This window comes from Quercus lobata, chromosome 7 (genome assembly GCF_001633185.2).
Source record: "Quercus lobata isolate SW786 chromosome 7, ValleyOak3.0 Primary Assembly, whole genome shotgun sequence".
NCBI classification, from domain to species: Eukaryota; Viridiplantae; Streptophyta; class Magnoliopsida; order Fagales; family Fagaceae; genus Quercus; species Quercus lobata.
This window is the reverse complement of record NC_044910.1, coordinates 38,570,571-38,585,570: the sequence shown is the minus strand read 5'-3', so window position 1 is coordinate 38,585,570 and position 15,000 is coordinate 38,570,571. Positions and strand designations below refer to the sequence as shown.

General features: G+C 38.1%; 2 protein-coding genes across 2 annotated transcripts in view; one reads left to right on the top strand and one right to left on the bottom strand.

Annotated features, from left to right (window-relative positions):
• Positions 1-1,705: 1,705 nt before the first annotated feature.
• LOC115952287 (auxin-responsive protein SAUR15) lies at positions 1,706-2,353 on the top strand. The gene has a single exon (XM_031069389.1). The coding sequence runs from the start codon at positions 1,807-1,809 to the stop codon at positions 2,194-2,196; it is 390 nt and encodes a 129-aa protein (XP_030925249.1). The 5' UTR covers positions 1,706-1,806; the 3' UTR covers positions 2,197-2,353.
• Positions 2,354-6,425: 4,072 nt separating this feature from the next.
• Positions 6,426-15,000, bottom strand: part of LOC115953503 — a 16,335-nt gene continuing 7,760 nt past the window's right edge. Inside the window, exons 2-3 of the mRNA XM_031071189.1 lie at positions 7,253-7,421; positions 6,426-6,988 (exon numbers count right to left, since the gene is read on the bottom strand). Of these exons, the coding sequence (XP_030927049.1) occupies positions 6,525-6,988; positions 7,253-7,421 (633 nt within the window). The 3' untranslated portion in view covers positions 6,426-6,524. The remainder of the gene's footprint in view (positions 6,989-7,252; positions 7,422-15,000) is intronic.

Here is a 15,000-nt window from a genome sequence, read left to right as displayed (position 1 = left end):
TTTTATAGTGAAAAACAGTTAACACCCATGGAGTTTTGGCTAGCATATTCAAGATTTTTCAAAACTAACCAATTTGATCCCTATTCATCTGAGCCCTAAGCCATTACTTTTTTTTTTCCCCTCTCTTACAATGATTAGGGACCAAATTCATCAATTTTAAAAAGCTTTATATATAACTAGCATTAGTTCAAAACTCAAGAATGTTAACTGAATTTTAGTTTTATTTTTATTTTTACGTACTAGGTCAAACATAAATAGGAATATACTTTTTAGATTATTTTGCAAGAAAAGTCTAGGTAAAAGGAAACCAAATGGCACGTAAAGAAAATGTCCCCTCAATTAGGAAAGTAAATGAAAATTGCACATTAGTTGAAAACTTGGAAGTAGATTTTTTGTCTCTATTTTTTTGGTTTCATTGCAAGTGGAAGTACTTAATACATATAAAACTTTCCAATGTGGGTACACTTTCAAGTACAAGGGGATGCTGATCGATAGGCCGTGTGGAAGTTTTTGTCGCTGGCGATGACTCTACAAGTCAAATAATGTGTCTCGTTGTTTAGTGCTTATTCCATTGGGCCGGCCCACCTTATCACTCACTGGTTTCTAAGGACTTTCCCCCTTGCACGTTTGAGTGTTTTGCATTTTATTTTTTTTTTTTAATTTTAATAACTAATATTCTTATGGAATATACCTTAATAAATTAATGACAATAATCTCAGCTTCAGTTTAACATGTATGCATTCATGCCACCCACAATTCTCTTTCTTCATATGGCTCCTAAAATAAAATAATTTCCCATCCCCACCTTTTTGTGTTCCGTGTTTGGTTAACTTTGGTCAAGCATGTTTTTCACCTAAGTCTAATAATGATATTTTGATTAAAATACATGTTTGGTTAATACTCATGGCTTATCAGTTCTTCTGCTTGCTGACTCAAATCCAACGAGTATGATGCTACTATGATAACGTTTAGATAAGGAACTCTAATCGCCCCCTTTTACCTTTTTGATTTTACAAAAAATTACAACTTTTTAAAATTATATTTTTACACAATTTAGTTCTAAACAAAATAAGACTGAAGGAGGCATTGGTTCTTTCTTTTCTTTAGTGAGTGAGAGTGATTTTTAGGATTCCAATTCTCTGAACTCAATCAGACAAAGGAGGTTCTAGCTAGGTAGCTAGGCATAAGGTACAAATGGTTGGTTTTAATTAACATTCAATTAAAGCACCAGAGTAACAATCAGTGGTTGGCATTTGAGTCAAACAGAATAGATTCTTCAGCAAATTAATCATTAGTTCCTTCATTTTTATTAATGGATCTTGCCAATTTTACATGCCATGTAAGAACAACCACCACTTTATCAACTTCAATTAGAAGCAGAACTTATACGACCTTGATTGATTCTCAGGCCACCCAACAACATATCACCAACAAATGTGGAATATAAAGCCTTATTATATGCAATGTAGTGCCATCCCATCAATGATTTTTCATTGTTTAAAGTCTAAACTGAGATTCTTAATTGCTCTTAAACTGTTATGAAAACGGTTTTGATAATATAAAGAAAAAAGAAAAACCATAATAATAGATTCCAAAATTTTTCAGGGTCAAAATATGACTTTTTCAAATGACATTCCTGCCGTGCACACATTACAAATAAAAAGCCTCCCTCACCCACCATTTCTCACTGCTCCCAAGTCATGAAACTACTAGTACTTCCTCATTAGCTCTCTCTTTGAACTCAATTTTCTCCACCCTCTTGCTCTCTCTCTCTCTCTCATTGAAGTGTACAATAAATAGAGAAAAATGCTGGGCAAGAAAATAGTGTCCTTCAGGAAGCTAGCTAAGAAGGTAAAGGTTATAGGTGGAGTTGATCATCAAGTTCAAGAGGCATCACATGAAGAATATTTGCTCAAGGAATGTTGGGAAGGTTCTCCAGATTCTTCCACAACCCCAACTGGGTTCTTTGCAGTATATGTAGGAGAGGAGCGCCAGAGGTTTGTGGTGCAAACCAGCTTTCTCAATCACCCACTTTTCAAGATGCTATTGGAGAAGTCATGCAATGAGTTTGGGTTTGAGCAAAGCACTGGACTAGTGGTTCCATGCACTGTCTCGACTTTCCAAGAAGTTTTAAATGCTGTAGAATGCAGCAATGGGAAGTTTGACTTTGGGAAACTTGTTGAGGAGTTTGTTTGATTAGATTGTAGAAGATAGATCATATAAAGAGAGAGGCTGTTTCAACCAATGTATAAGTGCTCAACTGGGCACTGCAAGTATCTCTAATAGGTGCTTGTGATTCAATGGATGTAATACTACAACATGTATCATACAATATACACCTCAGTTAGCTCTTCCAAAATTTCTCAGACCCCTAGTGATGAATCATAGGAATTACAGCTTTCAATCATGATTGAAAGCAGTTATACGCATCTAATTTGACTGTAAAATCTCTTATTGTTAAATAAGAAGTCTGAGGTTCAATCTCCGCCTACAACAACGGCCAATTAGTGTCCTGATATGATGATAAAAAATAATCATTAGGAACGGACACCAATTGATATCCTGTGCTCTAACCCGCTCAACCATGCAGTTATATGCATCTTTTTGTCACGGTGCTTGCACTGCCGGTCAGGTTCTCTAGCCGATTGTTACCAATGTCCTCCATTTTCAACTGCATGATCGGCTAACTGTTAAACACAGCTCATATAATCGGCTGGTCACAGTAGTCTTATGATAAGGCAGGTTCCTTGTTAGTCTCACACAGGACTGTGGTTGGGCTTGCGCTGGCCCTGCCCAATTGCCTCTGCCTGTCTGACATGTGACATGACCGCTCTTTTCACAATGTTTTGTGTTCATGCAAGACTATACTTTCACAAAGATCAAATACTGATTGGATGGCTTGAGGGGAAAAATTTTCAACAAATCCGCCATGATCGGGTTGGAAAAATTCCAAACCCCACAACCTTCAAAAACAGAGGGTGGGTTGAAAATTGGTGGTTGAAAATTAGTACTGTACTGATACAAAACTCAAATATTATTTTACCTATTATTTTACCTTTTACTGATTATTTTAAGAAATTGTATTTCTTCGTAAACCAACGAAGGAAATCATAAGAAGCGACCAATTTTCCCATATAATCAAAGTACACATGTTTTAAGTTATGAGTGTTTTCAATTTTTTTTCCCCAAGAAAAAGTTTTTTTTTTTTTTTTTTTTTTTTTTAAGAAATGTAAGTACTTTTATTGATGAATTAAATCAAATTAGAATACATCATCCAAATTAATAGGTAACTCTTCTACCCAAACATTAGTTTCAACAGATAAAGCTGCTCGTATTGTGAGGGCATATTCATGCCACTATACATGCTTATGAATATATCTGGAAAGTATCACTTATTTTCATATTAATATGTTTAAATCATAGAGTTAACCACAAAAACAAATTTAAAATTGATATTAGATAAAGATTAAAGAGACATTTGTGTATGTGACTATATATACGGTTGGGTTAGGTCTTAGCAATTCATTAAAAAAAAAAAAAATCAACTTGCCACCCAATATGGCCCTTTGTTTTAAGAACAAGACTTAAATACAGTATTTAGGTGTTGTTTCTTAGGTTCCCCTTTTAAGATTCTGTCATGTGGATTTTTTCTCATATGATGGAAGTTTATTTTCTAGTTAAGTAGCCACATAGTTGAATCTTAAGAGATAAACCCAAGGAACAGCACCTAAGATACTGTACCTAAGTTTTGTCTTTGTTTTAATAGTTGTACCTCACCCAAACCACTTGGAGATCGATATCATATTTGTGTAGGTTAGTGCAGGACGAAGTGGGTTACATGTTTAGGGCAGGTTGATACACAAACATAATTGATTATTATTAAAGTAAATTGCAAATTACACCCTTAAAGTTTGAGGTTGATTAGATTTTACACCCCAAAATTTCAGAAACTTGATTTACACCCTGAAGTTTGATTCTGTTAGTAATTCACCCCCCACGATTAGTTTTTGCTATTAAGTGACACATCATCATGCTGATGTATTATATTTTTGCCAAATCAGTCCCAAAACTACATCATTTTAGTGATGACCAAGTGAAGAGCTGGCACAATCAAAACTACGAAGTTTCAGGCCTAAACCTTTTTTTTTTTTTGTGAGAAAGTTTCAGGCCTAAATTTTTTTTTTTTTTTTTTTTTTTGAGAGGAAATTTCAAGCCTAAATCTAAAACACATTACTCTGGCTTAAACGACAACGTTTAATAAAAAAACAAAAACCATAACCATAACCCACAATCTGTCTGCAAACCGTCGGCTGTGTGAACCCAGGCAAATCCTGTGGTGTATAATGCAACAATGGTTACTCTAATATTAATATGAATTGACAACCCACCAACTTCTCTAACATTCTAATTGACTCCTTTCAGAAGTCCCTTCTTGTCTCTTTCGTTGGTGCCTTCCACTGCGCCCAACAGGTATCATCATATACTAGCCATAAACTAGTACTATAATCATCTTCAATTCCTATGTTATTATACTGACTTTCAACCTTAATTTTCATTTCATTAATATATGTTGTCAGAAACCAAACACTTTTTAACTGATTCTTTCCTTACTCTTGCTGTGTTCACAATAATTTCTTGGGTATAAAATTGATTTGATTAATTTGTAAAAATTTGAATTTTTTTTTTTTGGTAACCATAAATTTGGAATTAGGTTCTTTCGAGCATGCTTGAAAGAGGAAGTGGGACAATTCTCTTCACGGGCTATTAAGCTTTTCTCAATGGCATTCTTAATTTCTCTGTCCAGGACTAAGCTGGTTAGACAGATTGTGGGGTTGTGGTTTCTATTTTTTTTTTTTTTTTTTTTTTTTTTTTTTTTTTTTTGTCTTGAACGTTTTCGTTTAAGCTATAGTATTATGTTTTACGTTTAGGCCTGAAACTATGTAGTTTTGATTGTGCCAGCTTGGTCATTACTAAAACGATGTAGTTTTGAGGTTTATTTGGCAAAAATAAAACACACCAATATGATGATGTGTCACTTAACAGCAGAAACTAACCATGGAAGTGAATTGCTAACAAAACCAAATTTCGGGGTATAAAATCAAGTTTGTGAAACTTTGAGGTGTAAAATCTAGTTAATCCTATACTTCGGGGGTGTAATTTGTAATTTATTTTATTATTATTATTATTCAATTACAACATGCCGCAACAATAGTTATAAGAAAATCCTTGTGAAATTTTTTGATGTCCCTAGAACTTTTTGTAAATTTGTGAATCCTTGGGAACATAATAACAAGATTGAGAAAGAAAGAGACAAAAGCTTAATTAGGGCCTATTTTAGTGCTACTAATCATGATTGTATGAGACAGCAGATTTTGATTGGACTTCGAGGTATACAAATTAAAGCCTATTAGGCAATGACTGTTGGTTTGATGGGGAAAAAATTATTGTTAAAATCATTGTAAAATCTTACGCTTTTACAGTTGAAATCGCTAAAACAACTCAGATCATATTAACAATTATAAGTTTATAGGATTGGATTAAGATCGAGATCTAGATAATAAAATTGCCCGAATAGCTAGTTATTACCAGTTTTATGGATTAAAAAACGAGGACCCAAAAAAAAAGCCCACATGCCACATCAATGTTCAAAAGGCCCAAATGCCAAATGAAGTGTAATAGACTATAAAGGCCCAAAAATAAAATATTGCTTTATCTAATAACTAATTGACAAAAATAATTGGGTTAGAGGTTTAGGAAAATGACATTGTGGATTACAAAGCTTTGGGATTTAATCTTGAAAGCCTGTTTGAGAACCATTTATTTAGCTTAAATTGAAAACTTTTTATTGAAAATACTGTAAATAAAACTGAAAAATAGCTGAAATAGCACAATGAAATTCATGAATAGTACTAAAAATGCAGTGAGACCAATGAATAATAGCAAAAATTTATTTAGCTGAAATTGAAAACTTTTTACTGAAAGTACTGTAGATAAAACTGAAAGTTAGCTGAAATAGTACAATAAAATCCATGAATAGTACTAAAAAATGCAGTGAGACCTATGAATAATAGCAAAAATAAACTAAATAATAGCAAAAATAAGCTACATAGTAAAAAATGCTTACTTTTTAAACCAATGCCAAACACAATCTTAGTATAAACCTTTCATTTTTAAAAGGGTAGAATATTTTTATTTGTTTATTTATTTTGATAATTTAATAGTTACAATAGGAGACTATGAATTTGAACGTTAGATCTCTCTATGGAAACTAATAAGAAATGTCAGTTGAACAACAGGACTTTTAGGAACTTGTAAGACATAGTTAAGCATTAAGCATGTTTTTAACTTGTCTTTTGTTAACCATAGCTTCTATTGAACAGTAGAAAATTATTTTTTTAAGGCTCAAACTAATTGCAGAGACCGCATACTGGAAAACACACAGATTTGAATAACAATAATGGGCTAGCCAGTGGCAACAAGCTCATAAGAGAAGATCAAGCTCAAAACAGAAAGAATTAAGGCTTCTAGCTCTCACTCCCCAACTGGTTACAAGCATCCACAAGAATTCTCCTCATATCATCAATTAGCCCTTGCATCTGCTCCCTCGAATGCAGGGGAGATGGATACACACATGTACAATCCAAACCACCATTTCGGATTGTGTCGAATATGGCGATGGATGGACCTACACCATGGGCTGAAGCACATCCCACATAATCCTCAATACCGAGCTGCTGATGGATTTTACTAAAATCTTCAATGGGGTCCTCAAACACCGAAACGAGGGCAGTTCTCATGGATGATGATGGGGTCAAAGTGGGATTCTCAATGGCCTTACACATGAGGAAGTTCAGGTCAGACATGTCAGAAAAATGCTTGTTGGAGTTCTTAGCATTTGCAAAGGACGTGTAGCATCTATTTGCCAGCTCCCATAACTGTTCTTCTGCAGATATGTCATGTGTATTCGTGATGGCAGAGTGGTAGAATCCTGTATTTTACAAATAAGATTGTCATCATTGTACACATGTTGAGTAAGAGAGCAACACCAAAAGTTTTTTAGTAAAGATATCATTTCTCAGAGCTTTCAACTGTGGACATCTAAGACTGAACTTGAATTGTCTCTTCCCTTTTTCCGCATCAATAGATACATATTCAGGTTGAGCCAAGTCTTGAAAAGCACAAAAACCAGATGATAACCCCTCATACATTTGTAAAGCGCATGGGATTTAGATGCTTAGGAAACAAGATTTACCTATATGGTAACTGGAAAGCACTGGATCAAGAATTGAACGGCAGTCTATAAGAGTTACGACAGCATACTTCTCTCTCTGATGATCAGGAAGTTTTTTAGAGGAATAAGCTGCAATCAATCCAGCTGCTGCCAAGGCTGCACATAGTTTAATTCCTCTGGACTTGCAGCCCTTCAAAATTAGAGTAAAAATGGCAAGGTCATTGATCAACAATGGGTAACTTGGAACTCAAAGATATAGCCTAATTAACTGAACACTAACACTGTTGGCCTGAGTAGTAAAAAGTAGTAATTTCAAATTGTCTATTGCCATTGCTTTTTAACAAATTCACATAGAAAATGTAAGATATCATGTCACAAATGTTTTCCAGAACTAAAGAGCATATATCAAGCATCTGGGTGTGTGAAAATTCAAATAGCATATGAAGGACCAGTGTCATCTATGACTATCCCATTCAACCAATTAGGCTTAATACTTGATGAACTACATTATTACCAGATCAGTGATAAGGTTATGATTCATAATCTCAATATCTGAACATCAAAAAAAGTTTCATATCTAGCCAGCTTTAGAGCAGCACTATACAAAACAAAAAATTCAAATCTTATTAACATTGTAACTTGTAAGGAAAGCTTGTGAATTTTTTTTTTTTTATGCCCTAAAAACAAAAAGGTTAAGTTGCATATTTGATACCCAACTTTTAACTTTTGTTTCAAAATGGTATTTATACTTAAAATATTTCACTTTAGTCCCTACGTTTTTAATTGTTTCAAACAAGGTAGTGCAAAATATTGACCTGACGAAAAGAATGAAGAATGGGGTTGATTTAACAAAAGTGTAAGGTTGAGGATCATATATACAATTTAACCCAAATACTCTTGCATACTCCAAAAATGAGTTTAGTTCCTAATTGGGTTAGAGTTATCTTCCTCAACTTACGCAATTAAAAGAGACCATTCATGTGTAATTTTAGTGTAAATAATTCACAAAAATAGTTTTATAAATCACAGTTGAATGAAATCCATCACTAATTTTTGTCCTTCACACCGACATTACATATCAAGGAGTAGGTTGAGTCATATGTCCATATCAAGCCAGATTGAAAATTGAACGTGGACCACGTTTCTAAAAGATTATTTCGGAGCTTTTGAGTTCAATAATTGACAAAAGGCATAGCTATAGCCCTTACTTTTAGGCCCACACCTATCCTTGCTTCGAATGGGAAGTTTCACAGAATTGAACCAAGACAAAAGAGTCAGGTGTCTCTTGCTCAAGGATAAGGACCCCCCATCTTTCCGGCCTAGCTAATAGCTATTCTTTTTTAAAACGCAATTTGGGCCTAGTTGATAATAATGTTTTAAACACAAAGCATGCCTCTTTTTTTTCTTTAGAGAAAATGACAAAGCATGACTAACTGGGAAAAGAAATTTTTTATACTTTACACGTTTGTTAAATCCTCAACTTTAAGTCACATGATTCAAATAATCATTTCCTGATGTAATTATCAAACAACTTTAAGTCATTCAAATACAGGAGTCAAATCTTCATTTCCCGTTGTAATTATCAAAAATAAAAGTAGAGCTTACGAAGTATAGCATGGTAAAAATTAGGTCTAGTGCTGCACCAATAGTGACATATGACAGTTAGGAAAAAAAAAAATTTTAATAATAAATAAGTTTCTTCTTCTTTTTTTTTTCATTTTTTTTTTAGAATCAAATAGTACATAAGTTAAATAAATTGGAAACAAGTTATATATCAATAAATTTAACCCCTATTTAGGTTCAAGTCGGGTTATGTCATGAACATATATTTGTTTAGGTAGCCAATGGTCTAATATTTTTTTCAAAAACATCTTATAATCTATTAAATGCAAATGGGCAACTAACAGGTTCAATCAAATCAATCCCACTGGTGCAATAACATGGGTGTGTGAGTTTTTACATGGGCATATTAAGTGAAACTTGGACTTTCAGGTGCATAAAATCAAGTTGTGTCGGATTGGAATTGGAGTAGCAACAACTAGCACAAGTTTAGTTGGGTCAACCGGTCAAGGCCTAGGTATTGTCGTAGTGAAAATTAAAATTACTTCCGACATCATGTTCTCCGACAAATCATTTTTCATAGGATTCTCTTTGTTTATCCCGACATGGCCAGAGAGTATCTCGGTAGTTAAGTGGTGAATATATTATTAAACAAAAACTAGTTGATAACAACCCTCTTGAGTTGAGGAGGTGAAGTGAAAGTTAGTTGAGCTCATTGAGGAGAGGGTGAATTGAAATTTAAATTAATAGTCTATTTGGATACAATTTATTTTTACTGAAAATTAAAAACACTATAATAAAATAATTTTTAAATGTGTGAATAGTATCGTGAGATCTATTTTTAATGAAAAAGTGAATGAAAAGTGAAGTTTGTGGGATCCGTAAACAGTGCATAAGTGCATTGTAAGGACACGATTCCTGCGCGGCCCAGTGACATTTTTGGGTTCACGCGGGAGAGATCCCTCACAATACGATTTGTAGAGAGTGGGCTTGAAAAGCTTGGGCTTGGTCACGGGGCGATGGTCCGGTCTGGATTTCAGAAAGATCCCTGTGGAAAATGGACTGGGCCTAAACGTTTAAAGCCCCGCCATGCTGCCACTTCTGAGAATGGGCTCCTCGGACTTGATCCGAGGACCCTTGTGTCCTTTTCGGCTGTCCAACGGAGGACCTTCTCTGTTCTGTGCATGGATCGTTCCGGCGATCTTATTCATGAAGTCTTTCTTTTTTCTCCCTCCTCCCACTGGATTCACTTACTTCTCCTTTTATACTAGCGTGCATTCGATGTCCTTCGTCCACGTGTAGGGTCAGTCTTTACAAATACTGACATTGGTCCCATCAGTCTAATCCCGGAATTGTTGGGGATGACTTGATAAAGCTGCAGAGTACGGTTCTGTCAGGCATTGGGCCTTATCCAGAAGGGTATTTAGGGTAATCGCCCCAAGGTATTTTGGATTTCCTTACAAATTTATCCCTTTATTCTGGGCGGATTATGGGCCTGCCGAGGACTAGACTGTCCTCGGCTGCCTCCCAAAATTGGTCTGTGCTCTGCGTCATGGAGCTTGGGCCACAGTTCTCCTCGGATTGGGCCCTCGGACTCTCTAAGGGCAAATGGGCCTGGTCCACGAATTGTTGGGCCCCACAATAGCCCCTCAAAACCCTTCTATCCGAATTCCGGATTGGAAAGGAGGGTTTTGGCAAACCCGGGCCCTTAATATGGCCCATTTAGCTTGATCCCGCATTTATGTGAGCGGTTTCCCAGGAAGTTAGGCGGTTTTTGAGGGATTCCTTTTAATCCGCTCGGAATCTACTCCTGCCGCTTAGATGTCCCAGACGCGCCCTTAATGAATCCCCTTAACGAGGCTCATTTATATCCGGCGGCTCATTTGATAAGGTGGAGAAGTGGAACGGACGCCTCTTTTTTCTTCAGATTCTTTGGGAAGGTTGAATGCATTTAATGCCATCCGTTCTGCTCTTCCTATAAGAAGGCAAGCAGGAGGCCATCACTTTCGTACTAACTCCCTTCTATTCTTCTGAGATCGCAACAAATGATGAAGAAATCATGCCCCTCCTCTAGACACCATATTCTGATAAAGCTTGAAATGGCTCAATCAGGGCAAGGGTGGCGCAGACTTAAGATCCGTCCCGCCTCCCTTTTAGCCAAAATCCGAAGCAGGGGCTCACCACGCCGAACTCTTGGCGTGACTGAGTCGAGAATACCCAATATCAGCACCACCCGGCTCCTCACGAGCGTACCTAATATGGCACCAACGTGTTAGGAGTCAGGGCTGAGGCAGGGGCTAAGTGCTTCTGCTTCTCCCTCTTTTGCTCCTTGGTGCCCTCCTCCACCTTCCTCTTATAGTCTTTCCAGCACCAGTTCCGCCTTGGTGCCTTCTCTTTTCCCTCTTTTGCTCCTTTTCTTTCTTTTCATCTCTTCTCTCTTCTTCTCTTCCTTCTTTACTCATGTCCTCCATCTTCCTCATCCATCTCCTCCATCTTCTTCATTGATTTCTTCCTTACTATTTCCTTCTCCTTCAATTCTTCTTCCTTGTTCTTCATCCTTTTCCGAAGAAGGTTCTTATCATGATATGAGCAATATTGAGGCAGAGACTGAAGAGACCTTGAAGATGAGTTTAAAAGAAGCCTGACTGCTTACTTCTCTGTACTGCGAATGTTATCGTTGCTTCAGCAGTCCTCCTTTTGTATAGGCTTGTTTGAGCCCTTTTTTGTACATTGTAATAATCTCTTATATTAATAAAAGTGTTTATTATTTCATTTTGCATATTCCGTTTATGTTTTTGTATATTGGTAAATGCTGCTCGACTCAATGAGAAAGTGTCTAAACCGATGACAACTAAGACCAAAATACTTGATAATAAAAAGATGTTGTCATAACTCTAATATAAGTGTTTGGCCCAATAAGGCCGACCAGTGAAAAATAATGATTACCCATGCTGGCCGAGGAGAGAACTGGAGGCTTGATGCCGTGTTTGGATCCGAGGACCATACAAGGCCTTGATTCCATCCAAAACTCGTAATAATAATAATTTTTATACTTGGTTTCCCCATAGGCTTGAGTTCGAGGACCATGCAAGGCCTTGGTTCAGTCCATAACTTGTAATAATAATAGTTTTATACTTGGTTTCCCCATAGGCTTGAGTCCGAGGACCATGCAAGGCCTTGGTTCAGTCCATAACTTGTAATAATAATAGTTTTATACTTGGTTTCCCCATAGGCTTGAGTCCGAGGACCATGCAAGGCCTTGGTTCAGTCCATAACTTGTAATAATAATAGTTTTATACTTGGTTTCCCCATAGGCTTGAGTCCGAGGACCATGCAAGGCCTTGGTTCTGTTTTATTCCCTCTCCTTAGGTATCCCGTACGCGGCCGGGCAGGAGGTTGTCCTCGGCATTAGTTATTACCCGGCGTGGGCCGTAGTCCGTGGGCCATCATGTAGCAAGGGCATGGGCCGCGAATTTACTAGGCCCACAGATCAGGAGATATTTCCATAGTCTTTGGCCACGCGGTGCTTTTGGGTGTCCCGATGTTCGAGGTGCACCTCCACGAGGCTCCTTTAGTCTTGTCGTTGCAGAGGTTTGTTGGAAGTCGAGCTGGAGACGTTTTGTCTGTAGCGTTCCTTGGGAAGTTGCGCTAATTAAATGCCACCACCCTATCTCCTCAAATAAATAAGAGAGCAAGTTTCTTTGCCTAGGCACCAGCTCCTTAGTCTCCTCCTTCAGCTTCCTCCCGCAGTAAGTCATGTTTGAGACAAGGGTCGGGGAAGAAAAACTCTCTCCGCCGCAAAGGCGCCACGTTCTCCTCAGGCTCAGAAGAGTGATATACGGGCAACGAAGGCATAGATTCAAAGACATATTCCCTTATGACAGAGGGGAGAGGGTGTTTCCCACGCTTTTAGTCAAAATCCGAAGCAGGTTCTGGTCATGCCAGATTTTTGGTATGTCCGAAGAAGGAATTTCCACCATCAGCACTGTCTACCTTGTAGCCGGCAAATTTCTGCGGGGGCTTCCCAACTTCCGGCTCCCTGCATCTTCTTTGTAGATGGTGTTAGCCTGAGGTCAGGTTCTTTTGCTGCCTGAGTTTCGGGCACGTGAAAGCGTTGAGGATGAAACGAGGTCTTGAGGCAGTAGCCAACCTCTCCTCTGTGCTACCTGCATCCTCCCCACTGCGGCGTGAGGCTCAAGTTGGGCTCCTTTGCTGCCGGAGCTATGGGCATGCGAAAGCATGGGGGAAGGGACAAGGCCTCGAAGCAGTAGCCAACCTCTCGTCTGTGCTACCTCCTCGGCCTTCTCTTGCTTTCTTGTAACTTTCCTTTCTATCATGTAGCAAGTTTTATCACAAGTTGATTTCAGCTTTTTGTTGTATGTTGTACTGTTTCTTTGTTTTAATAAAAAAGGAAATTTTTGCCTACTTATTTTGAATACTACTCTTTTTGCAACATTATTTTGTGGAAGGGTGTGCTCCCTGTGTTTGTTTCTTCAATGATACTTAGAGCAGGAAGTTTTGAAACATAATCCAATCAATTCTAATGTACCAACACTACCAAACATTACGGCGATAATTCATAGCAAGTTTAACTCAGGAAACTAGCAAAAATAACAATTGAATATTCTGTAATAAGTATGAGAGTACCGTCCGAGGAGTTGACGGAGGGTAAAGAACTCAAATCGTTTCTCAGGTGACGTATTGCCCTACGTCGCATCGATTCCCTTGGTGCTGTAGATCTAAGAACAGACTTGCGAATCCCCGCAATTTGGGAACTGACCCAATGGCGAGTGGAGAGTTTTCCTCAGATGAATCCAAATTCTACGTAATGTAGTTTTTCCTTACGAGTAGTTGGTTTTCCCATAGGTTTGAGTCCGAGGACCATACAAGACCTTGGTTCTGTCCAAAACTTGTGATATTTATCTCTTGTACTTGGTTTCCCCATAGGTTTGAGTCCGAAGACCATGCAAGACCTTGGTTCTGTCCAAAACTTGTGAGATTTGTTTTTTGTGCTTGGTTTCCCCACAGGCTTGAGTCCGAGGACCATGCAAGACCTTGGTTCTGTCAAAGCTTGTGAGATTTGTTTTTTGTGCTTGGTTTCCCCACAGGCTTGAGTCCGTGGACCATGCAAGACCTTGATTCTGTCCAAAACTTTTGATTTTCATCTCTTGTACTTGGTTTCCCCATAGGTTTGAGTCCGAGGACCATGCAAGACCTTGGTTCTGTCCAAGCTTGTGAGATTTGTTTTTTGTGCTTGTTTCCCCCACAGGCTTGAGCCGAGACCTGCAAAAGACCTTGGTTCTGTCCAAAGCTTTTGAATTTTCACTCTTGTACTTGGTTTCCCCATAGGTTTGAGGTTTTTTTTCCCGAGGACCTATGCAAGACCTTGGTTTCTGTCCAAAACTTACGAGATTTAATTTTTTGTGTTTGGTTTCCCACAGGCTGGAGTCCGTGGACCATGCAAAGGCCTTGGTCGTCCAAAATTTTGATTTTCATCTCTGTACTTGGTTTCGCCCATAGGTTTGGTCCGAGGACCATGCAAGACTTGTTCTGTCCAAAGCTTACGAGATTGTTTTTGTGTTTGGTTTCCCACAGGCTTGAGTCCGTGGACCATGAAGGCCTTGGGTTTCTGTCGCAAAACTTTTGATTTTCATCTCTTGTACTTGGTTTCCCCATAGGTTTGAGGCCGAGGACACAGCCAAGACCTTGGTTCTGTCCAAACTTACACGAAATTTGTTTTTTGTGCTTGGTTTCCCCACAGGCTTGAGTCCGTGGACCATGCAAGACCTTGGTTCTGTCCAAAGCTTTTGATTTTCATCTCTTGTACTTGGTTTCCCCATAGGTTTGAGTCCGAGGACCATGCAAGACCTTGGTTCTGTCCAAAACTTACGAGATTTATTTTTTGTGTTTGGTTTCCCCACAGGCTTGAGTCCGTGGACCATGCAAGGCCTTGGTTCTGTCCAAAACTTTTGATTTTCATCTCTTGTACTTGGTTTCCCCATAGGTTTGAGTCCGAGGACCATGCAAGACCTTGGTTCTGTCCAAAGCTTACGAGATTTGTTTTTTGTGTTTGGTTTCCCCACAGGCTTGAGTCCGTGGACCATGCAAGACCTTGGTTCTGTCCAAAACTTTTGATTTTGATCTCTTGTGCTTGGTTTTCCCATAGGTTTGAGTCCGAGGACCATGCAAGACCTTGGTTCTGTCCAAAG

Excerpts from the sequence above, each read along its gene's own strand:
- LOC115952287 (XM_031069389.1), top strand. The coding sequence starts at position 1,807 with ATGCTGGGCAAGAAAATAGTGTCCTTCAGGAAGCTAGCTAAGAAGGTA.